Here is a 26,473-nt window from a genome sequence, read left to right on the forward strand (position 1 = left end):
CAATAAAATCTAATAAAGTAGTAACAAAATCACCCCGTTTGTGTCCTTTGGTTTTGTGTAGTTTTTTTTTTCCCTTGTAACCCATGTCCCTTCCCACAAGAGGGCTCTAGCTTTGAACTCATGTAGACCAGATTCAGTCCTGTGGGAGTTGGATGTCTAAAAGCAGAAGAATTAAAAAAAAAAATTTTTTTTCTCACACTCTATAGCTTATCACTTCTCTTCCCAGCTTATTCTGTGGAAATCTCTTAAATAAAAATTAAATATAACTCCTATCTATTGCCTCCCCTTTTAGGAATTAACAAAGTCCTTTATAAAAAGTTACTTAATTTATCAAGTATAGGACAACTATGTATTTCCTCTACCGCAAAAGAAATGCTCAAAACACAAAAGACTCTTAAGCACTCATTAATAAATACTTAAAACATGAAAAACTTTGTGGGACTGCTGAACAGGAATTTCAAGTTCACGTTTGACCTGTGATGTCTGTACAATACACAAATTCAGATCTCCTAGCAAACCAGGGCATGGCTTGGGCTTTTAGCCTTTTGACTATGCAATTCTTCTAGTGGTAATGTGTCTTCTCTGAGAATTGATATTGTCATAGGAAATACCTCTCATTGAACAACCAGCACCAACTTATAGAATCCCAACATTTCAAACTCATGAGGTAGCCATCATGGTCAGAACCATCCATCTCAGTATCATTATTCATTGCCTTGTGCTTAGGGAAAGAGATGCAAAGCAGAAAAGGCAGCCAGCAATTTGAGGTCCAGACTCAGGCTTACCTAGGCAAACACACATTCTTAATGACATGCACATATAGACACAGAAGTTGGGGGGAGGGAAGAGGAATCTCCCCATCCATCTGCTGGAAACCTAAGAGAGAGATCTGACTTTGGCTGTGTACCAGAGGTTACCTCAAAAGTAACTAAATGTCATCTCTTCTTGCTCCTTATGCCCTGAGAATGGTTAGTACTTCCTGACTCGTATCCCCAATTCTTTTAGTACAGTCCCCAGTCCCAGGCACAAGGAAGAACCAGCAAGGAAACTCTGCTCACATGTCTTTCAACAACAGCCACAGCACATTTCTCTCCCCATGGAGACAAAGTATGCATGCTTAACTCCATGAAAAGTATTCAAATCCAAACCTACCTACATAGGTGTTATTGGTGCTTTCTTGTTAAAAAAAAAAATCTGTCATTACCCACTAATTCACTTCCCTCCTCTATTTCCCACCCCCCATTTAACAAAAAAAGTAAAATAATGAGCACATGGCCATATTTGAAAACACACTTCATTGTATACCTCTAGTTTGTCATTTCTTTGTAAAGAGGTAAGGATTCATCATCAGTGTTCTGAAGTCATTACTAGCCACTGATTTTTTACATATCTTTACCTTTGCAATTATGTATTACCCACTCCATTTTTTACAGGTGATGAAATGGAGGTTCAGAGAAGCATCTAGTAAGAGGCAAAGCTGAAACCTGAACCCAGATCCTTCAATTCCAAGTCCAATGTTCTTTCTAATATACCCAGATGCCTTAAAGTAATCATCCTGGTGACAGAGTAATGGCAGAGACAGAAATGTTCAATGAGTCTGAAAAGATAGGTTGGGACCAGGTTGTGTAAGAGCTTTAAAAACTAAATTAAGCTTATATTTGATCTTAGCAATAGAAAAGCCACTAGAATTGATTGAGTAAAAGTCACATGGTCATACTTACTCAAGGAAAATTACTTTGGTAGCAACGTATTGGACTATATATAAGAGATGAGGTGAAGGTAGAAATGTCAGAATTTGATAAATGACTAGATATATGGGATAAGAGAGTGAGGAGTCTATGGAAGTGGTGTTTTTGACAGAAACAGGGAAGGTTAAAAAGAGGAGACAATTTGAAGGGTATATAAAGAGTTTGGTTCTGAACATACTAAGTTTGCATTGTCTCTGGGACAGTCAGTTTGAAACATCTTATAAGTAATTAGTGAGATGAGACTGAAACTCAGGAAAAAGAGCAGGAAGTTATATGTCTATATCTCTTAATCTGGACATATCTATGTCTTTTTTTTTTTTTTTGCTTTTTGGAGGGCAATTGGGGTTAAGTGACTTGCCCAAGTCACACGGCTAGTAAGTGTGTCAAGTGTCTTGAGGCCAGATTTGAACTCAGGTCCTCCTGACTCCAGGGCTGGTGCTGTATTCACTGTGCCACCTAGCCTCCCCACATATCTATGTCTTTTAATTGGTATGCACATCCAGATTAAATTCCATGAGTTTAATGCTAATCTCTAGTGTTCATACAGTGCATGTGTGTGTGTGTGTGAGACAGAGAGAGAGAGAGAGAGAGAGAGAGAGAGAATATGTGTAATAGAATTTTATGACATTACCAAGAGAGAATGTAGTAGGGAAAAGGATTTAGAAGAGAAGTTTGGAGAACACACACAGTTAGGGAAGGAAGAAAGGAAGGAAACAAGCATTTATTAAGTACCTGCTATGTGTCAGGTACTATGCCAAGTGATTTACAGACATCTCATTTGATCCTCACAACAACCCTGGGATGTAAGTGCTGTGATTATCCTCATTTTATAGTTGAGGAAACTGAGACAGATAGAGGTTAAATTATCTGTTGTGGGTTATGAAGCTAGTAAATGTCCTCTGATTAAAGGGTTGGAGGGCAGAGTAAAAAAACTCCTCCCAAAGCCTCCCTTTATACGAATCAGAATTTCCACCTCTTTGTTTTCCATCAGTTGCTTATACTGTCAGTCACCCCACCTTTTCAGCTTCCTTTTGTGTATTTTTTTCTTCTTAGATTGTGAACTCTTTGCAGGCAGTTACTGCCTTTCTTTTTCATATTTGTATCCCCAGCTTAGCATAGTATCTGACACATAATAGACATTTGATAAATGTTTATTGACTTTTGACATTAAATTTAAATTTAAGCCTTCCTGACTCCAGGCTCAGCACTCTCTCCATGATGTCACCTACCTGGTTCATAAATATGGTGGTATGTTATGGATAATGAACTATCAAAGTAGACTGAGGGATGGTCAGACAGATAGGAGGAGAACCAGAAGATAGTATAATTAGGAAAACCTAGAGAGGATGACAGGGTGACAAAATGTTCAGCAATGTCAAATGAAGCAGATAGATCAGGAAGGCTAAGGATTGAGCAAAGACTATCAGATTTAGCAATTAAGAGATAGCAACTTTGTAGAGAGACATTCCAGTCAAGTGATGCAAAGAAATGAAGAATGAATAAAAGAAGAAAAGCTGGAGACTCCAAGTGTAGACAGCTTTTTCAAGATTGGATGAGAAGGAAAAAAGGATGTAGCCTGAAAGCTTGAGGTTAAGGTATATTATAGTGAAAGTTCTTTAAGAATGGGGGAGACTTGAGTATGTTTGAAGGTAGTATGGAAGAAGAGTTTGAAGATTCAGAGGGGAAGGAGGATTGATTGAAGATGTAATCTGCTAGAGAAAAAGTAGGGGGATGGGATCAAGTATACATGTAGAAACGTTGACCATGGTAAGTAGAAGAGCTATTTCTTTTTCAGAGACTGGGGGGAAAAGGAAAGAATAAGAGATGATATCAATATTATAATAGCAAATATTTTAATTATTTAATAAGTTTCCAAAGTGCTTTACATATATTATCTCTTGTTAACTTCATAAGAACCCTGAGTTAGGTACCACGAGGATCAGCATCACCCATTTTATTAATGAGGAAATGAAGATTAGAGAGGTTAAATTAATTCCCTATAACCACATGGAAAATGGCAAAGATAGGATTTTAATACAGATTTCTCTTTAAGTCTAGATTTCTATTCAATGCTACATGTTCCCTTTTACTTATTATATATATATATAAAACACATAAAATATATAAATGTGTATATATATATAAATATATATAATGGATATAACTGTATTGGGTCAGGAATTACATATAGTAACAACTTTTTATAGCTGTATTTCCAGTTCAGTGTTTTTGAAGTCTCTTCAATTTTATAATTTTGTGAATAAAATCCATACTAAATGAAATTAAATGTCTGACTAGTCATTTGCTCTTGGTCTGGGATAGAGCCTGGACCTATGATTTCATTAGTATACAGATCTCCCTACCACCAATATAGGCTGGCATTTGCTATCCAACTTTTAGTCTTTGAGACCTTCCTACATTAAATGATAAGCACAGGTTACCCAGACAGTAATGTCTGAGGTGGGACTTGAACCCCAACTTCTGGGCTCTCTTTTCACTGTGCAATGATTCCTCTCATTTGCTTTTATTGTTAACAAAACTCTACTAATTTCCTGGACTTTCTCAAAGAATAGAGATGAAAGAGGTTCTCAAAGACTATGTCTATAGAATAAAAACTCAGGCACACCCAGAGCTAGCAAGGGCTTTGAGTATAGGCCTGGTTATAATCTATGTCTCTTGCTAAGGTTCACAGTGGAGAAAGAACTGGACCTGGAGTCAAGAAGAATTGACCTGGTTTCAGATACTTACTAGTAGGGTGACCCTAAGCAAATCACTTACTCTCTGCCTCAGTTTCCTTAACTGTAAAAATGGAGATAATAACACCTACCTCCCAGGGTTGTTGTGAGGATTCAGTGATATTATTATAAAACACTCAGCAGAGTGTCTGACAGTCAGAGTAGGTGCATTAACAAATGCTTGTTCCCTTTCCTTCCCTCTTGTCAGGGACCAACCTACTTTATTCCAGAGGAGTTCATTGTCAGAATGTTGGCTACCAAGAAAGTAACTTTTTTGGGGCACAGAAATTCATGAAAAATTCCTGCTAAAGCACAGAGATTGTAATCTGCATTGGTGGAGGGAGTGCCTATGTCTCTGAAATAAAGGTGCTTGAAGTATTGAAATCTAGTTAAAAAAATAAGGCTTTCTTGTTACTTTGATGCTAAATTTTCATCTATAGGCACATATCTTTGTTGTTTTTTTTACATTAATTTATTTTTTTCAATTTGTGGAACAAAACAAGCATTTCCATAGCACAATACAATAAAAAAGATGATTACACATAAAACTGCAAATCTACCATGTACAGCTTGTTATTCCCTCTAAATACATAACAAAGTTATCATGTACATTTCTTTTTTTTCCTTTCCTCCCTTCTCCCACCCCAGTCTTAGAGATGGCTATGTCATTTTGAATATTATAAATATCCAAATTAACTACATAGGCACATATCTTTGTTTAGAGAGGACAAAACATTATGCTCTAAACTTCTCATCAAGTGCTATGTCACCCCATTCAGAAATCAAGCCCCAGAGGTCTTTTTTTTTTTGGAGGGGCAATTGGGGTTAAGTGACTTGCCCAAGGTCACATGGCTAGTAAATATTAAGTGTCTGAGGCCAGATTTGAACTCAGGTGCTCCTGACTCCAGGCTGGTGCTATATTCACTGCCCCACCTAGCCACTTCCCCCCTCCCAGCTCTTAATGCTTTCATGACCAGAGCTTATATATATATATATATATATATATATGTATGTATGTATGTATATATATATACACATACACACACATACATATATATGTCTAAGGTGGGGCTGAGTATTAATGAGATCACTAATAATAATAATAATAGCTAACATTTATATGGTGCTTACTTTGTGCCAGGCACTGCAGGCACTTTACAATTATCTCATTTGATCTTCACAACAACCCTGGAAGGGAGGTACTATTATTCCTATTTGATCTATGGGGAAATTGAGACAAACAGGCTAAGTGACTTTTCCAGAAGTAACAAACATTTAATAAGCACATTGTTTGTACATGGCACTCTGCTAGGAAATGAGTAAAAGACAGTAATATCAAACTCAAATAGAAACAGATCCCTGCAGGCTGCATATCAATTTAGAAAACTAAGCATTAGCATTATCTATTCTGCACAGTATTTTTTATTTATTTGTGAACTATTTCCAATTACATTCTAATCTGGTTCAGGAGTTTTTTTTTTTTCTGGCTTAGGCTTCTGGAGGTGTTCCTCTCTTTCTTCTGTCTTTAATCTCTTTTACCGATCTTCTTCCACTTCTCCATTGACAATCCTCTTAGTTTCATTCTGTAGTCTCACCCTTACCATTCCTCTACTTTATCCACATCCATAGAAACAAATAAACCTATAATTGAAAGGGATCTTAGAAATCCTCTGGTCCAGCTCCCTCATTATAGGAGAATGAGTATAACAGTAATATAATTATTATCATTATAATTTTACAGATATGGAAACTGAGGCACAAAGGAGCTTGGTAACTTGACCATAATAATGACATAGACTGCATTAGAACAATAATTGTGACCCCAAGTTCAAAATCTCATTTTTGACTCTCACTTCAGTTATTGCTCCAAGTTCTTGTATCACTTCCTTCCTCCCCTCCGGTCCAACTTGGGGACCTCTTTCCCCCTACCCCAATTCTCCTGCCACTTATTCATTCCCTTCTACTTTCTGACACTCTCATTTGGGCAACACTCTGTATTCATTCCTTATGATCTAGTTCCCTTTTTCTTCAAATAACTTCCCCCTCAATGTAGCAGACTATATCTCCTTCCTTTAAAACTCAGATCTTACTTCCCTTAGGGATATCCCCTAATTAGAAAAGGGAATTATTTAATGAATGCTAGTATTATTTGTTCTTGAATTTTCCCACGGTGCTGCCTATTTAATTTGGTATTTAACTTTCTATACCTTTTAACTAAATTTGCTGTTAATCTAACATAGCACAAGAGTGAACTGTGTAAAGGCAAAGGGGTCAGGTCTCAAAATTCGATATCCCCTATCCCACTGAGCCTGTCCTTTGTGGTCACACAATATATATAAGTTGAATGAGCTAATAGAGTACACTTTGAGAAATTGTCACAGTATAGTAAATAGATCTTTTGGATTCTACAAATTATGAAGGGGTACTCAGGAATTTCAAGAGGCAAATCAATCATTTATTATCTTTATAAATCTCGTTTCTATTATAGCTTAGCAGGTAGAGACAGCTTCCTGTGGATTATTCTATTTGGTTTGATTGTTTCTAGCATTTCTGCCTGATAAGCAAGGGATTTTTTGCTACATAGAAAGTTATTATTTGGGGCTTAACACAGTTCAGTCAGCCTGCCATGTGGTGTCCTCCTGTTCTCTCAAGCTGAGCCTGGAAGAATATGCTGTTGATGTTTAAGTCCTAACTTAGCTGGCCAATTATTCTCAGCTGTAACAGTAATTCGGGCAACACTGGCAAATTTTACTTAAGCAATCACCAATTTAAACACAATGCTGGACTGGACTAGGTATTTTTATCTTAAATACCATTAACCTGTGCCAAGAGGTTTTTTCCTTCTTTGCTTCTTGGAGGCCAAATCTGTCCTTATCAACTGGAATAGATGTGATAAGCAATATTAGCCTCTATAGCTCACCTTAAAATGTGATTTAATACTTTTGTTAAAAGAGGGCATAGGTAATTCGCTATAAATGGCTATTTATTCATAGTGGGGACTTAGAGATATGGGCGTTTGCTATGATGTTGACTTACAACAGCAAATACATTTAACCAACCTTCAGCTATAAGAATACAGATTTAACGTTAGAAGGGACCTTTGAGGTCATTTGATCATTACAGATGAGGAAACTTGTGCAAGGGTCACACAGTTAAGTGCAAAATTGGGATTCAAACCCAGGTTCTCTGTCTCCAAATCTAGGGCTCCTGCTGTATCATGTTGTTTATATGATATATCAATGTAAAACACCTGCTGTTTTCTCTCATCAGAGGAAATGAGATCATTTTGGGGAGAAAGAATAGTAATCTATTGGGTTATAGACCTAAAGGGGCCTTGCTTAAGTTTAAAAATAGAGGAGAGACTAAGAAAGGGGACCTCTTGGCTCCTCAGACCTGGCATCTACAAGCACACATTAAAATTTAGATGGCACTACTTGATATTTTGTAATATTCTGTATTTTGTATTATTAATTACTGCCCGTACAATTTAAGAGTTCCGAATTTGTGAACCCCAGAATTGCTTAATGTAATCCAGGGATATAGAATCTCACTTCAGAGTTGCTTCCTAAAGGAAAGGAAGGACTCAGGACTCTCACAACTAAAAATTGCCTATAGAAGTTGAATAAGAATGATAAGGCTTACCCTGCATTTTAATCAGGGTTGCAGAAAGATTGAGCAGCTATTTAAGCAGTTAAACTCCTTAAGAAATGCTTTGGCACAACAGATCAATGCACAAATGGGTTCCTTACATTTATGGTTATGTTATAAATCCTGCTGTTCCATTTCTATATGATGTTATTATGAATAAAGGAAAGTCAGTTCAGATTTGTAGCCTCATTAAATAATAATCAATACTACTTACCCAATTTGAGATGGCAAAAATTTTAGTATGAAATAAAAGATGCTTATAAAGGAAACAATCTATTCTGACATCTATTTTATCTTCTGCTTATATAGAACTCATGAAAAACCAGCATGATCTGGTGACTGAAACACTGGACTAGTAGTCAAAAGACCAAAGATCTATTCTTAGGCCTGTCACTAACTCAATGTGTCCATGTGCATATCACTTGACTTCCCTTTACTTCTCAGATGTTAGAATTTAGGAGTGTTGCTCATTCAACAGTTTCGCAGAAATGCTGTGAGATGAATAATATGACTGTGTTTACAAAATGTTTTAAAAGTTCTCAGGAAAAAAGGTATCATGCTCAAGTATTAAGGCGTGGTAGTGTTAGGATAGGATGGCATTGCACTTTTTTCATCCCAGAGAATCTGAAGTTAATTTCACTATCTACTTCTAAGTAGTGGGTGGGTGAGGAAACTATTCTAGATCACTCTACATCAAAATACTATTCCCTGCCCCCACCTTTGTGCCCCTTCTTCCTGTTTTCTTTTTCTATTCCATCTTAACAGGTGGAAAAGATGATACAAAAAAAGAGAAGTATCTCTCCCCCCTCTCGCTCCAAGCAGGTGGGTTCATTGCCACCTGCCTGGGTGAACTTACTCCAGGGTGAACTTCCTCCTAGGTATTTCATAGTAAGTGACCAGTATATTAACATGTCAGGAGTGCCTAAATTGTCCAGAAAAAGAAACAGATATTTGAATATATAGGTATGTGATCAGGAAGTGTGGTCTCTACAATTCATGCTCTATGTTTCATTAACATTTTTTCTTTTAGCTAATGAAATAGGGATAACAGGATTGGAGAAAGGGTTCCCCTTTCCTTTTCCCAATAGCCGCATATTATATATTGTGTATAATATCCACCTATTATATATTGTGTATAATATCCACCTATTATACATTGCCAAAAAGACGCCCTCTTCTCTCCTTTTTAGTTCAGTGTCCCAGCATGGAAGATTATGTTTTGTACAATGCTCTAAGTGATGCATTTCACTAGTCATGGCAGCATTCTAGGACTGCTTTTTAACTTTACCACAAAATAAAAAGATGCTTTTAATGTCTGCCAAAATGTGGTAGGATAGCATCCTGCTCTGAGTTAGGATTTCCCTATATATAGGAAGTATATAGTAGAAAGATTTTTGCATTTGGGGTCAGGAGAAACATGAACTGAAATTCCATTTACCACAATTACTAAGCTACTTGACCATGAGCAAATCACTTAACCTCTGTAAGTCTCACTGTTCTCATTTTAAAAATGGGAATAAGAATGCCTGCCTTGCCTACCTCACAGGAACAAATGATAAAATGTATGCCATAAGTAGTTTGTGTGTATGTATATGTGTATATATACATGCCAATATAATATACTCTATGTATATCTTCCTTTATTATTGATTTATTTATGAGAAAACATCAGAATAAGAGAGGCTAACCAAGTTATTGAAATCTTGGGATGATATTTTTATTTGTTAGAACTTTAAAATCTGTTGTACTAATTTAAGAGTGATACTTTTGCATAAGTGTAGTACTCTTCCCAGATATTGTCAATATGACTACCAATAATAATATTATTAAGTTTACTAGTCATATTTATATAGCACTTCAAGGTCTACAAAATGCTATAAGCCTTTTACAGTTACCCCGAGAAGTAGACCCTGAAAAGTATTCTTATCCACATTTTACTGATGAGAAAATTGAGGCTTAGAGAAATTCAAAGCATCATAGAACTATATCTGGAAGGGATCTCAGAATCCACTTGGTCCAACCTCTCAGTTTACAGATAAAGAAAATGAGGCCCAGGGAGGTTAAATGACTTTCCTAAGTTTACCAGGAGGCAAATGTGAACCCAGAACCAGTGGTTCTGTCCATTATCACAGAACTAGAAAGTATCAACTTCAGGATGTGAATCCAGGTCTCCTAACTCCATGTTTTTCCCTTCTTTAGGAACATAAAAAGTATTTTCATTAAATAAAATAATGTTAACAAATGCTAATGACCTCTTCCAAAGTATTAGGAGATGGAAGATTTAGAAACTAAGTAAGTCTTACATCTATTTCCTATGATTAATATATCATTTGACCCTTGAGAAACCACTTCTAGGAAAAAAAGGGGAAAAAAAGAATTCTTTTCCTCTAAAATATCACCTTTTCCATACTGGATTCTCTTCCATTTTTTTTTTTTATTCTACCCCCCTCTGCTTGTTCTTCTCAATCAATTGTGTTTTTCAAGGCAGGCTTTTTCTCACACAGTTTGTCTGATTTCCATTTGCCTCTGTAATCTCTATGCCACAGGTATCCATTAAGATTTTGCTGATTTTTCATGACTGTATGAAAAAGGCATGAATGTATGGAAAAGGGAGGGGGGGAAGCATATTATGAAAACAGGCTTTTTCTCCATGATTAATAATTAAGATAATTTTAAAATAACATAAAAGATATAGTGCCATGTAATTACTAAGTACATTTAAAATGAAAATATCTAGGCTTAGATATCACAATTCAGAAAAGCATATTGCTTCAAAATTAAAGGTAGTATTTATGCTGAGGATCAACTTACTGGAAATTTCCATGTAACTATTTCTGAATGTTGAAGATTCAGGTGAAATATGCAAACATTTTTAGACAAGTCATTTACCTCTTTGTATCTCAGTTTACTCATCTGTAAAATTACAAAATTGAATTAGATGATCCGCAAAAGGCCTCATTTTGCCTCTAAATCATATGGTATAGCCCCATCATTTTTTAATATATGGAATTAAAAAAAAAAGAAAAAACAGAACCTTATGATTTTTTTTTTTTTGCTTTTTGGAGGGCAATTGGGGTTAAGTGGCTTGCCCAAAGTCACACAGCTAGTAAGTGTGTTAAGTGTCTGAGGCCGGATTTGAACTCAGGTGCTCCTGACTCCAGGGCCAGTGCTCTATTCAGTGAGCCACCTCGCCACCCCTAACCCTATGATTATTAAGTGAATGAATAGTAATCACAAGATTTTGCTCAAGTTTATAAGCTGACTTTTTCTATCACTGAAATCTGGTTGTTACAGCAGGAAACTAGTCTTGTGCTTTGGTGGAAGAAGAAAAAGTTATAATCAATTTCTAATCTAAATCTCCTTGGGAACACTCAGTATCTAATTAACAGATTTAGAATATAGACAAAGAAATCTAATAAAGCCTCTTGTTCCTAAAGTCAAGAGTACTGCTGTCAGGGAAGTTAACTGCCTGGGGCTAGAGGAAGACGAGGTAGGGAAGTGATTAGAAAGATGGGTCTAGAGTAGGAAGAAGAGTTCAGATCTAGCCTCAGACACTTACCAGCCATGTGAAGCTGGGCAAGTCACTTAACCTGTGTTTGCCTCATTTTTTCTCAACTGTAAAATGGCGATAACAATACCTTGCAAGGTTTTTGTGAGGATCAAATCTGATAATATTTGTAAAGCATAGTGCCTGCTAAGTGCTATATAAATGCTAGCTTTATTATTATTATTGGGAACTTGGAAGAGAATATCATAAACTAAACAGGGGAAGCACCAAACCAACTTTAGGACTGAAATGAAAATGGGAGGTCAGATTGGTAAGAGAACCATGCCAATTTACATAAATATATATATTTTTAAATAGCATGCATTTGTAATGATAAAATTGAGAAAGCCCAAACAATTTGCAAATGACAATTTTTAAATAAATGAAATAATGTAAAGCAAAAAAAGAGAATCAAGAAAATCTAGGAGAAATAATGAATATATAAATAGTTTTTAAAAATAAAGGTAACTGATTAGGTAGCAGCACTTGTGTTCCCTTGTGATGAGTAGGCTGAGTCAAACTAGAATAAGGAAAAAGACTTTAAGATAACTTTCAAAATTGCAATGTTTTCAAAGAGCTGGGACAAAAGGCCCCAGAGTACTTATGTAATTTGTCCTTTTTATTGTAGAGTCATTGTTTATTTATTTATTGTTTTTAGAATTCTAGTTTGAAAACCCAGCAGAGAGCAAATATATCACCTCTCTTTAACAGAGAGCTAAAAAAAATAACTGCGGACATAGTAGTTTGTTGTTTAGAAAGATAATACAAAAAAAAAATTCAATCTGAAAGCATTTATAGTAATAAGCTAGATAGCAATCCATCAGGATTCTGCAAAGAAAAAAGGAAAAATGTCCAAATAACATAATTATTCCTGTAAAGGTATGAAATTATATCCGTTATTCATATACTCATATGCAAATATATATTGTGGAAGAAATAGTAAACACATCTCTGATTCTATGAGTTTTTAATTTTTATGTATATGAAATTATCAGCATGAAAGGGAAATGGGGTTTGTCTCAGGGTAAAAAAAACGATATGACTAGGCTGGCTGAGTCTAACAGATAGATATATTATGTATAGGGATACAATAATAGCTAACATCTATAGAGTGCTTACGCTGTACTAAGTACTTTACAAATAACATTTCATCTGGTCCTCACCATAATCCTGTATTGTTGCTGAGTCATGTTCAACTCTTTGTGACCCCATTTGGGGTTTTCATGGCAAAGATATTGGAGTGATTTGCCATTTTCTTCTCTAGCACCTTTAACAGATGAGGAAACTGAAACAAACAGGTTTAAGTGATTTTCCAGGATCATTCAGATAATAAGTGTCTGATTCTGGATTTGAACTCATGTCTTTGTGACTCCAAGTCTGGAGTTCTATCCAATGTGCCACATAGCAGCCTTACAACCCTATGAAATAAGTGCTATTATTGTTCCCATTTTACAGATGAAGAAACTGAGGCAAATACAGAGAAGTGGCTTGCATAGGGTCAAGTATCTGAGTCTGGACTTGAACTCAGGTCTTCCTGATATTAGGCCCAGCACTCTATTCACTCTGCCATCTAGTTGCCCCCCATTCCCTCATGATGTTGTAAAGGTAAGCCTGAGTTCTTGAAGGTTCTGCCAGTGGCAAGTAATTTTGCCAGGTCCTACCAAACTAGAAAAACTTTTATTCCAGGTCCCTTAATAGACTTTGTCTCCTTAACCATGGACCCTCGTAGTCAAATTCACAGACTGTCATGACCATATTGACTGCTAAGTAACAGATTTTATTATTACTAATTATTATTTTGTCACATTAGCTCACAAAATCTATCTGCCAAAGCACAGAAGGCCTTTGATACACATCAGTGGAGAAATGCCTACACACTCAAAAATTACAGGTCCTTAAGACATGTTTAGACTCAGATATTCTAAAAGCCAGAGATCGAGCAGTTTTGGTCCATGCACAAACAAATGAGAGAGGGGCAGGGTCTGAAACCAGCACAGTTCAGGTGATATCCAGGGCCAGGGCCAGTCCTGAGTAAAGCTTAAACAATGAACATCATTTGAAAACCTAGTGTATCCTTGGAATCAGAGACTGTGGTAAGGCTGACAGGTGATTGCCTCCACCTCTAAAAACAGGGCTGTTCGTGTTAGTGGAGAGCCAGAGAAAGGATGAAAGCCCTTCACCATGCTAGCTGTAGCACTTGTACCCCACCTCCCCTTCAACATCTTGACAAACAACGGCAACAGCAATGCCATCTTTCCATTGTCCTCCTCATCAACAAACACTTAACAAATACCAACTTTGTGTAGGACAATTGGCAATTTAGAAATGAAAAATAAATTTGCTCATTTAGTCTACCAATAAGACTAGAGTACCCAGGGTGGCTAATTCTTTGGAAAGGAAATTTAAAGATATAAAATGACCGTGCATGGAAATAGAGAAGTCTTTTCCATTACATTCCTCATTTTAGCATCTCCCCACTCACCCCCATGCCCCTTCCAAACCCTTCTGAATCTTTTTATTTGCCTCCTATCTCATGTTCCATTTCCCCCAGAGAATTATGTCAACTCATTGAATCACTAGAAAAGTATTAGCTGAAGGTAGTAGCCTAATTCTCAGGTGTATTTGCACATTCTAAATCATGGGGAACTGGGAGAGAATCTTCAGCATACAAAGAAATGAAACTTTAATGAGAGTATTTCAGGCACCATGCCAGGCAATGAGTTAGATATTTCTAGGCAGTGAACCCTGAATATGGTCCCTCAATTTATATCGCATAAGATCCCACTGTTTCTAATTATTTGCAACCCAGTCCTGCCTTACTAAGTGCAATATCCTTATACAGTTCATTCTTGATCTTATGTGTGAGTGGAGAAGAGGGTTAGAAGAAATTACAAAATGCAGATAAAAAATAACTTACAAAATGATTCTACTTTATAGTAAAGCTAGGTAATAAAACCATCCACTTATTTGAATCAATATGGGGAATATTACATAATTTCTTTGTGATTATATAATTGCTTACTCAGGTTACCCAACCAATATTATTCTGTAATAACAACACTGATATCTGGCCTCATTTTTCACATCTATAAATTAAAGGGCTGGACTAAGAGATCTTTAGGGTGCCATCTAGCTCTATAAGCTTACCCAAAATTCTAGTGGAAAGGTATAAAAGTTCCACTGTCTTACATCTTTCTGATAATATTTCAATGGATCAATGATTTTATCAGTTATTGTTCAATGGTGTCTCACTCTTTGTGATTCCATTTAGAGTTTTCTTGGCAAAGATACTGGTTTGCCATTTCCTTCTCCAGCTCATTTTACAAATGAAGAAACTGAGGCAAACAAGGTTAAGTGACTTGCCCAGGGTCACACAGTTAGTAAGTGTCTGAGTTCGGATTTGAACTCTGGATGATCAGTCTTCTTGACTCCCAGCCAGGCACGCTAGCTGTCTAGCACCACCTAGTGGCCCTGATTTTTATCAAAATAGGTCTATAACACTTTCTATGGCACTGGTGCTAATTGAACTCATAATATTGTTTCATATAACACAGAATTTTTGCCAAACCAATTAATGCCAACCAGAGTATGCCTGTACATGTCAAAATGAGCGTATTAAAATATGGATGTTTTAATCAGGTGACATATAGAAGAGATACTGGAATTAAATTAATTCTGATGAATACTCTCATATCATTTTTTTGCTATGTAAGTGTTTAGAGTTCTCCTTACCCCTCTCCTTTTCCAAGAGACAATTACATGGAAATGCAGCGTACTGTGAAGTGGTCCACATTAGATGCTGCAGAGGGTTGGTCCTGAATATAGGGTTGGCAACAGGAACAATTCCTTACTGGTTCTCTTAGCTGTAAAATCATCTAATCATTCCTTACCTAATAAATAGGCCTAATGAGAGGGGTAGTTTCACAGGGACTACTGTGGCTTTTCTTTCTGTTTCTTAAATAACTTGCTTTACATCCAGGTTCCCCCTTTGGGATGCTTGTGGAACTTTATATCCATAGAAGTCGAATTTATATACAATTCCCATTTTGATCAGAATTTTGAATTGAGAAGATCAAACAACCCCTAGAAGTAAAAGGTTCCAAGAGAGAGTTCAGGAAGTTGTATAATTAGATATAACTGCCATAAAACTAAAGGCTTTAGTTCATTTGAATGGTGTTTAAAGGTCATTTGTTTGATGAAGGCTAATTTACCAGAAACTGTTTTGCTAAAGTATGTTTTGGCAATTGATGATGACTCAAGAGAAAAATGTACTAAGCAGCTCTGATGTTTGCAATGAAGAAAAAATAGAAATCTATAACTATTATATGATCACAGAAACTGTAATAGAGCTGTTAGAGGATAGAGATAGGGACTGCACCTGTGATTTCATTAGTAGTAGAAATTCTGGAGTGAGGCCATATCTGGCAATCACATTAATAGACATATGGGATATATTTTATATGTCTTATTTTGGGAATCTGGATCATTGAAACAGTAATAATAAAAATGATATCAATAGCAATAGCTAATATTTACATAGTGCTTACTATGTACCAGACACTGTGCCACATTTTTCATGATTATTATCTCATTTGATTCTCAAAACAACTCTAAGAGGTAAGTACTATTACTTTTCCCATTTTACAGATGAGGAAACTAAGGCAAACAGAGGTTAAGTGACTTGCCCAGAGTCACACAGCTAGTAAGTATTTCAGGCCATATTTTAATTCATGATTTCCTGACTCCAAACCTAGTGTTCTATCCACTACACCAACTAACTGTACATCTTGATAAAAATTTAGAAAAATACTTAACCTTCACTATATAAAACAATATATATATAAATATTATATGTAATACATATAAACATTATGTACCTATAATTATCTATAGTTTATTACAATTTTTGGTAAGTTTGCATATTATATGACAGTAAAAAAGTCTAATTTAGGTGTGAGGTCAGTAAACATGCATTTATTAAAGGCCTCCCCATTCCTGTAATACAAACGAAGAAGACTGCTGAGGAAAAAAGTACACATGTGAAATATTCTTTGCTGGCTTTCCTATAGACAGAGGTAACAGCTAGTAAACAGTGTAATATGACAATGGAATACCTAAGGGATTATGGAGTAAAAAGGAATTAAGAAGCATTTATTCAAGAAATTTTTCTTGGAAGGACAGAAAAAGAAAAACAATGTAGGTGAAGGAGTTGTTGGTTTTAAGCTGGGGTAATGTCACCTTTATGCAGAAGTAACAGGAATCATGACGAATTGGAGAAAACTAACTTCTCAATATAATCTTCATCCTCTTTTTTTCTTAGCATTTTAAAATGCCTAATTTAAACGAGGGCAATATGTATACAGTATAACAAAGACATAATGACTATAGTCCTAAATCTAATACCAGGGATTTCATCTTTACTCTATTTCTGTAAAACACTTCAAATTTAAATACTAAAAAATTTAGACTTTAATAACTTAAAAATCTGATTCAATCCAAATAATGCAAGGTTTGTATCATATTGTATTTTTAAAAATTTATAAATATTGTAAGTAAATCAAATCTAGACATTACCTTTTTTTCTTATCGGTATTTACTTCTGTTATAATTTTATAGAAATCTGAACTTAGAATAAAAAAAAATTTGGGCTAAAACAAGTCATCTGAAGTGTTAACCCAGAATCCTTGATGTTTATGCCTACTAACACCATATTTAAACAATAAACTGTAGGAATTCAATTTGACTATTGTTTATTTCTAGTTGAAAACATTTCTGTTTAAGCACTTGGACTTGCCTAAGAATTTGTTCTATAATGGACTCCACTTGCTTTTGAAATAAACAAAATAAAAGCAAAGATATAGAGGTTCAAAATCCTATATGTTAAGCACATTATTTTATTATTCATTTGAAATTAATCATGTAAAATATCATTAGGCTTTCACCAGTGTGGTAGTACATTCTATAGTTTAGTGTTGTCCTCACACAGCTGCAATTATGGAAAACTAACCTGGTAATGGTAATTACTTCATTTGACTGACAAGACTTTATAAATAAGTAATAATCAGGGCATTTTCATTTTTAAAAGTCAATAATGAATTCCATCTGCTGCATGCCATTAAAAATCAAAGAGGTTACTTACATGCCCCAGTTCTTTTTATATCTTTAGTCCTTCAATTTAAAAGAACAAGTCGATCCATAAATTACAATGATGCTTCAGCTATTTTGACCAGCAAAGCTCTTTTAAAAAAAAGTCTATCTATCCCCACATTTCTCCTGAACCCATAGAACTTAAAGTAATAAACTTCTAAAAGAAAAAGGAAGAAAATTACGCAGCTTTAAGAGATCAGCAATTAAGAAGGCTTTAATGAAGTTTATTAGCAGTATGGAACCCTAGCACATGTCAATTAAGGGGCATACTCAGTACTCAATGCTGTTATGAACATAGTTACACCTCAAAATTTGAAGACTTTAAAAACAAGATGAGATAAGGCAATTAAAGTAAATTCAGCTTTAGCATTTCTGATCTTGATATAAATCAATTCCTTTGAAAGAACTAAAAGCATCCCTTGCTAATGATACACTCTGAAAGGCCTTTTTAACAAAACAATACAGACTTCAAAATGCCCCTCTCAGGCTATTTCTGGGAGCAGCTCCTTGCAGAATTGCAATCATCAGTAGCACCTGCAGTGGGCTGTAGGACTAGGGGGACAGCTTAGAAACTGGGTTTTTTTCCTGCTTCAGAGAAATCATGTGTATAAGCACATGCTTGTATATATTTATTCTATTCTCCCTTTTGACAGTTTCAACTTGTTTCTCCCCAGTATTCTCTGGCTGAAGGCAAAAAACAATAGGCTTATCTATCTGCTAGGCTTCGGTCACATAACACCGATTAAGTCCTGCTTCTGAACACACTCTGACTCATCTGACTTTCAAAAATCACCTGAGTAAACGTTGAGAGCACTCATACATACCTTTCCGTGCGCAGAACATTTCTAAAGTCTTCCTTTCAAGTCAAACTCGGAAAGCCATCTGCTGATCCTTAGAGGAGGAGCCGATTTCGGGAGCTTGGTAATACAGTACTGTACTTCCTTCTCCGGCCCAGCCCCCAAACCCTGGACAGAGTGTGCAAGATTCTGAGGTTTCTGTCTGGCTCGCAGGAAACCTACTCTACGTCTGTGTACTTGCTCTTGGCATGTGGAACCTTTTGGAAAAAGTTCTACTGTGAGTGGCAAAACAGGGAACTCGAGGGGAGTTCGGATTCTTCCTTTGACACTAACTGCCTTTTGTGACCTTGATTCTGGGTTTTGTGAAGGCGCCAAAGATAGCTAGAGATAGCATGGGATAATACAGTATGGAGTGTGAAGTCAAGGGACCTGAATTTGCATTGGCACTTTGCAGCTGGCACTTGATCTCTGTGTGACCTGGATCTCAGTTTTCCCACCTGTAAAATGAAAGATTTGGACTGGACGATCCCAACAGTCTGGGATTCTCATTATTACCTACTTGGTTCATTTAAAAAAAAATCACTAAGTAAACCATAATTGAACCATTTTCCTTTTAAAAAAACAAACAAACAAACTCCATTGGAGATAGCCGTAATAGCTCAGGTGTGCAAGGTATCTGATAGCTAGAGTGTTAAGTACTCTGGGTTGTTTGTTTCTACAAGGATGCAAATGATACCAGTTCTTAAAAGTATAAAAGCAATGTGCTTTACTGTTCATTAATGAATCAAAAATGTTCTTTTAAACTAAAAAACAAACAAACAAGAAATAAAAGGAAATGGCGTACTACTGGTCAAATCTTACCATGTAATAATTTATATATGTTTTTAAACTTTTAGGCCTTTACTTGAATACAGTGCTTTCCAGGGTATTTTTCTGCTTATATGTCTTACCTGTCTTAATGGGGTGTTAAACACCTTGAAAGAAGATAATTTTATAAAAGTATCAATAATACTGTTATAAACATAATAATACTTTTTATTATTGTTATATCTATATAATATTTTAAAGCTTACAAAATTCTTGCTACTTGTGAAGTACGTGTACTTTCTTCAGGTATTATATCCTTTTCACAGATGAGTAAACTGAGGCCCAGAGAGTCAAGTGTCAGCTGAGATGAAAATTAGGTCTCTTGACTATAAACCCTACATTTTATTATACCATGCTGTCTCTATTTTTGTATCCTTTTCATTGTCCAGGATAATGTCTTTGTAGGTGTTCAATAAATAATTATTTAATGAATGAATGAATCTTTTTCTTCCTGTCTGGGTCAGAGATGTTATTCATTCCTTGCTGTAGCTGCAATATCTATGTTCTAGCTCTGCCTTACTGAAATTTTTGCTTTAAAATATTCCTAAGAACTCTGGCTACTCTCCTCATTATTATATCACATTTTCTATGGGATTTAACAGATTCGTATCACTGGGGGGGTCCCCAAAACTGTACTTGGTAACAGGCAATGATCAATATCATAGAAGCCTTGAGTTCTTTATAGCCATGTGCTGTTGCATTTAATTTCAACACAATAGATTAAGATAATTAACAACTGAGAGCTACTGTATGCTAATGAATGAATAGGTAAAGAATGCAGTTAAGAAGGCATGTAAATAATTCTGGGCTACTTTGCCTTACAGGGTAATGAATTGTTGATAATGCTAAGAAGTCTCTGGTTACTTACCACCAGTCATTACTAGTCCAGCCCTATAAATAATAATGCTCCAGTCCTATTCCAAATGACTCAATGTGGTCTGGAGATGACCCTGGTTCTGTAAGACTATAATAAATAACTAGCATTTATGTAACCCTTGAAGGATTTCAAGTTACTTTACATCTCCTTTGAGTCTCCTCACAACTACCCTGTAAGGTAAGTGCTATTATTATCCTCATTTTACAGGTGAGGACACTGAGGTTGACAGCTTAAGTGATTTGATCAGGAGGATCACACAGCCAGTAAATATGAAGGTAGGATTCAAACTCAGACCTTCTTTACTCCAAGTCTACTGTTTTTGTGCCACCCAGCATCAGGAAGATCTTGACAGCAAAGGTCATTCTCTGGGAGGTCCTACTTATCTACACAGGCCTTGAGAGAGACGTGATGAAGGGAAAAAAAAACCCCAATGGATTTGGGCTCAGAGGAACTACGTTCAAGCCCAGCTCTGCTACTTACTATTTGTGTGAAAATGGGGCAAGTCACTTTTCTCTCTGGACCTCAAGTGTTTTTCATCTATAATATTAAACAATTGAACTAGATGAGAAATAACATCCTTTTGAATTGAAATCAATGATCCATCATCCTACTGTTATACAAGGGCCAACCTGTCTAAGTTTGGAGAGACACATTTCCCAGAAGAGGAATCACCAAGTGGTTCAATTCAACTGAATTAAATTTCATATGAATTGATTAAATGCCTACAATTTTCCAGGAACTGTGCTAGACATGGGTTATACAAAGACAAAAGTAAAACAGTAACTTACAGCTGACCAGGGTTGGGAGTGATGAATTTTTTGGCCATGGCAACTGTGAAGCAATCTATTAACACATGGGGAGATGGGGTGGGGGGGGAGTTGACCTATATTAGTATAATGAATAACATACTTATGAAGTCACAAATGTTTTAAACTATTGGTAATAATAATAAGAAAAGAGAATAGGAAAAAGAAGAGAGGGAGAGGGAAAAGAAACAGAAGAGGAGGATGATTTTAATTGGTTATACAGAGCCAAGAGCAGGCAGCTAAATGGAGAAGTGGATAGAGTATTGGGTCTGAAGTCAGGAAGACTCATCTTCCTGAGTTCAAATCTGGTCTCAGACACAAGCTATGTGACCCTAGGCAAGTCACTTAACCTAATTTACCTCAGTTTCCTCATCTGTGAAATGAGCTGGAGAAGAAAATGGCAAACCACTACAGTATCCTTGCCAAGAAAATCCCAAATGGGATGACAATGAATCGGACATGACTGAAACAACTGAGTAACAAGAATACAGAGCCAAAGGTTGTCATCAGTTCTTCCAGTCAATAAATGTCAATTAAGCATCTACTTTGGGTCAGCTACCGTGCTAAAAGCTGGGGATACAAAGAAAGAGAAAAGATAGACCTTGTTCTCAAAATACTTACAAAAAGAAGGGAGAGGGAAGAAGGTACTGGACTGGTATTGTCAGTTGGACATCAAGATATACATCAAATTGAAGTGTGCTGTCTGTTACATAGCTGCTTAATGTGGATTAGCTACAACTATATATTTAACAGCTTCTCAAACATTTCCATAACTTTTACATACTACTCATTGACCAGACAGGATTTATCCATTCATTTATGCAGCAAGCAGAAATTTCAGTCTACCGTCATTGAAATGATCTTAGTACCAACAAAGTTTTGGGGAAATGAATGAGCAGAAGGGGAAACAGTATTCCCACTTATATTTTGTATAGTGAATAAGAAGATAGGGCCAGAGAAGCGTTTTAGACATTCCTTGGATTCAAATAATAGGACATAGTTATAGACTTCATAGGAACAATAGCAGTAGGCAGACCATATCGGTGAGCATAAACCAGAAATGGTTTAGCTCTTTTTCAAGTAAAGTCTCTGGGTCAATCAGGAGCCTAAAGAGGTAGCCACAAACAACAGTGGCCACAAATCAAAGAGCCTTCCTAAGTGTGAACGATTAAAAAGGTAGTGCTATATATATATGTTGCTTTTTGGAGGGGAGAAGGTAGGACAATTGGAGTTAAGTAGCTAGCTCAAGGTCACATGGCTAGTAAGTGTTAAGTGTCAGAGACCAGATTTGAACTCAGGTCATCCTGACTCCAGGGCCAGTGCTCTATTCACTGTGCCACCTAGCCATCCCTATTATATATATTTTTTTTTAATTTTAATTTTTTTGGAGGGACCAATTGGGGTTAAGTGACTTGCCCAAGGTCACACAGCTGGTTAATTGTCAAGTGTCTGAAGCCAGATTTGAACCTAGGTCATCCTGACTCCCGGGCCGGTGCTCTATTCACTGCACCATCTAGCTGCCCCATGATAGTGCTTATTATATACCGACTTCTTTAGTAATTAACTTCACTGGTACTGTGTTTGAGCTTTCTAGGGCTCAGAGCTGGAAAGGACTTTAGAAATCATCTGGTCAAGTCCTTTCATTTTACAAATGAGAAGACTGAGTCCAGAAAAGTTAATGAAATTTCCCACAGTTACACAGGTAATAAATTTCAGGTCTTCTCACTCAAAATCCAATGCTCTTAAAAGATAGATAGACAGACACACACTATTTTATTTCTCTGGTTGTTTACTGTCTATATGAAGATGAAGGAGGATTCTGAGCATTAATCTTTAATGACAAAAGTTTTATTTCTAAAACTCCTTTTAGGAGGCGGGTGTGGGGAAAGTGGGGAGTGACAATTGCAGAATGGGGAAAGTGGATAAATTAAAAAAAAAAAAGAAAGAACTACAGCCTATGAGAGGACTGGAGGGGGAGGGGGAAGAACAACCACCAGTGACTGAATTCAAGTTTGGTCTGGTCATTAAGACTACTAACAAAATCAACTATCCTCCTCCCCTTCCTGTGCCCACTTTTAAAATACCCAACTGATCTCTGTGAACATTTGGCCTCTTAAAACACTCTTCCCCTATCATGGCACTTTTAATTCTATGGCCATGAATGTTCCCAGTGGCATGCAAAGAGAAATGAGTTGACTGGTATTATGCAAAGGCCACCTTTGGTATTATAGTGTCCTTGGTGACTTATACCCAAGGAGACTATAAGTTTCATCAAAGTGGCAACTCTGTCTCATCTAAATTTTATATCTCCCCCCAGTACCTACAGTACATTACTCAGCAAAAATGAACCTTAATAAACATTTGTTGAATTGAATTTAAAATGACAGAATTACAAATAGCAATTGCAGTCACCAGTAGGCACTTCCTCTGATTTTTATTCAATTCTCCTTTTTTAAAAAAAATTCTTTACTATATTCTAAGTTCTCTGTTTTGTTTAGATTCTCACCTTCTCTGTTAATATAGATGCTAGACTGACTTAATTTGTGACATGTGTTTTTATTTTAATTTTATTTTTTGCTTTTTGGAGGACAATTGGGGTTAAGTGACTTGCCCGAAGTCACACGGTCAGTAAGTGTGTCAAGTGTCTTAGGCCACATTTGAACTTAGGTCCTCCTGACTCCAGGCCGGTGCTCTATTCACTGTGCCACCTAGCTGCCCCTGTGACATGTGTTTTAAAATACCAGATTTTTTTGTGAAGTGGTAAAAGAGTGAAGGGGGACAGCTAGGTGGCACTGTAGATAGAGTGCTGGGCCTGAGTCAAGAAGACTCATCTTGGTCTCAGACACTTACTAGCTGTGTGACCCTGGGCAAGTCACTTAACCCTGTTTGCCTCAGTTTCCTCATCTGTAAAATGAGCTGGAGAAGGAAATGTCAAACCACTGCAGTATCTTTGCCAAGAAAACCCCAAATGAGGTTACAAAGAATCGGATGTGACTGAAAAATGACTAAACAACAATAGAAAACAGTGAAGGAGCTAGATTAGACAGATCTACTGATATCAGATTATTCTTTTTATTTTTTTGGTGTGGAGAACAAACCTCATTGCAAAAGCAAACTTTATCCTTTTTTTTGTTTTCCTTCTTTTAAAAAGCTCTTCCACCCACAGTATTTTTGGAAGCAAGTGGTCTCCCTATTTATAGAGTTTTAATTGTTGGCAGGTATGATTACAAAATCCCATTTGCTAGTATCATATTACACTGCCAAGAAAACTGTCTTAATTGGAAATCTGCATTTCATAGTTAGGGTGCACTGCCAGGAAAAGCCAAAAAAAGAAAAGAAAGAGCAGTTTTCTTCCCAGGTTAAGTGTCTAATAATGCTATCCAAGGGAAAAACCAAAGGGTCCACTGAGCCAAAGCCGTGCCAGCTCTAAAATGGATGCATTTCCTACCGATGGTACCTGATGCCACTTGGTGCCAGGCCATCCTTGAGACTAACTGGGTTATCAAGTAGAGAACTAATGTTTACAGACTACAGGAGTGCTTAGAAGGTGCACTCGAAAGGAAATTTTGAATTACTTAGGAAAGTGATTGACACTTTGTATTCTGGAGTTGCTCTCAAGGCTTGGGCTCTGGGGAAAGCACATATCTAACATAATCCCAGCCCTCGAACATGCTTGGTAAGTTTTGTCCAAACTGAAATGGCTAAATATGATCTTTATGAAAGTCAGTCAGTTAGTAAACAAGCATTGATTGAGGGCTTACTTTGTACCAGACATTGTACTAAGCACTAATGATACAAAGGAAAGTAAGAACAAGATGTTTATCCTCATGGGCCTTCAATTTGAATGGAAGAACCAGCAAAAACTATGCATATTCAATACATGTATGTTTTTGGTCCCTCCAGTGACTACCAGCTTTTTACTAAAAGTAAAGTATCAATATATTTTAGTTTCAAGTTTTACTCTTGTAAAAACCACCTCCTTAGAATTGATTTTTCTTCCTAAAGAAAGAGGACAATCTACAGAAATGCCGAGCTGTATAAGGGGCTACCAAGTTATCATCCCTCACCCTTGCTCTGTTATCTTAGAAGAGAGGTAAAAGAATAACTGCACTTGACTTTATATTTAATCTTGATGATGATGATGATGTGATGATATTTTACATTCACAACAATCCTAAGAGGAAAGTTATTATTCCTATTTTGCATATAAGGAAACTGAGGCAGAAGTCAAGTGACTTACATGTAAATATCTAAGACAGGATTTGAGCTTCAGCCTTCCTGACTCCAGATTAATTACTCCATCCACTGTACTAGCCAGCTGCTTTAATTAAGAAGCTCACAAATCGGAAAGGTGGCTATTTAAGTTCCTGAAAACAATTTACTGTACTTCCACTCCTGCCACTGTAATACAGAAGGAATTAGCAAATCATTTACTCTTTATTGCCCTCTACTGTCTAGAAATAAAGCTAAGTATAAAGGCTTTTAATTTTTTTTTCCTATCACAGCTTTTCTTTCTAAGTCAATTACAAATTCTTGGGCCAATTTTCCCTTTTTTTGCTGAAGGTCACTGTTCAATGAAGATACTCTTAATTTCATGTCTACCACTAAAAGTACTGGCAACAATTTTATACATTAGGCATTTCTTAAAGTACCAGACTTGAGAGAATTGAGGATACGTAAGACATCATTAGGACATTTTCCTCTGAAAAAGAAAAAAAAAACACTTTACTTATGTAGTCCTGGGTTAGGTTACTTCCTTTTACCTCTCATCCCTTTGTGGGTAGGTACTGTTGACAAAAGAGAAGGATCCTGTCTGTATTGCCCTTGAGAAAGGTCTGAAACAAAAGTATTTGCATTGAAATAGTGTTCCTATAAGCAAGAAGCATCATGCCATGAAACAGCTAGAGAAGCGCATAGGGGACTGGACTTTGAGCCAGGAAAACCTGAATTCAAATCCAACTTCAGACCTCGGGCAAGTCACTTAGCCTCTTTCAGCCTGTTTTCTTATCTGTAAAATGGGTAGAATGATAGTACTCCCAGGGGTTTTGTGAGGGCTAAATAGGATAATGTATGTAAAATGCCTTGTAAATCTTGAAACTATATACATATATATGTACTGCTATATATGTATATATATATATATATATATACACCCATAAACATATAAACAGACACACACACATATATGTGTCTATGCATATGTGTATGTGTGTATATCTATCATGTGTGTTTATCATCTATCTTTCTATCTATCATCTATCTATCTATCTATCTATCTATCTATCTATCTATCTATCTATC

At 36.3% G+C, this 26,473-nt stretch overlaps 1 protein-coding gene across 6 annotated transcripts in view; it reads right to left on the reverse strand.

The window, feature by feature from the left end:
- The window catches only part of OXR1 (oxidation resistance 1), a 592,053-nt gene that overhangs the window by 144,463 nt on the left and 421,117 nt on the right, over nucleotides 1-26,473 (reverse strand). Inside the window, exon 1 of one of the 6 annotated variants that reach the window (XM_069081343.1) lies at nucleotides 18,650-18,773. The exons of the other annotated variants lie outside the window; for them this stretch is intronic. Coding sequence (XP_068937444.1) covers nucleotides 18,650-18,668 — 19 coding nt within the window. The 5' untranslated portion in view covers nucleotides 18,669-18,773. Of the gene's footprint in view, nucleotides 1-18,649; nucleotides 18,774-26,473 lie in introns of those variants that run through there. 6 annotated transcript variants of the gene reach the window in all.

This window comes from Petaurus breviceps, unplaced genomic scaffold, assembly GCF_028583685.1.
Source record: "Petaurus breviceps papuanus isolate PSGF00001 unplaced genomic scaffold, PetGlider_PUasm1.0 98, whole genome shotgun sequence".
Lineage (NCBI taxonomy): Eukaryota > Metazoa > Chordata > Mammalia > Diprotodontia > Petauridae > Petaurus > Petaurus breviceps.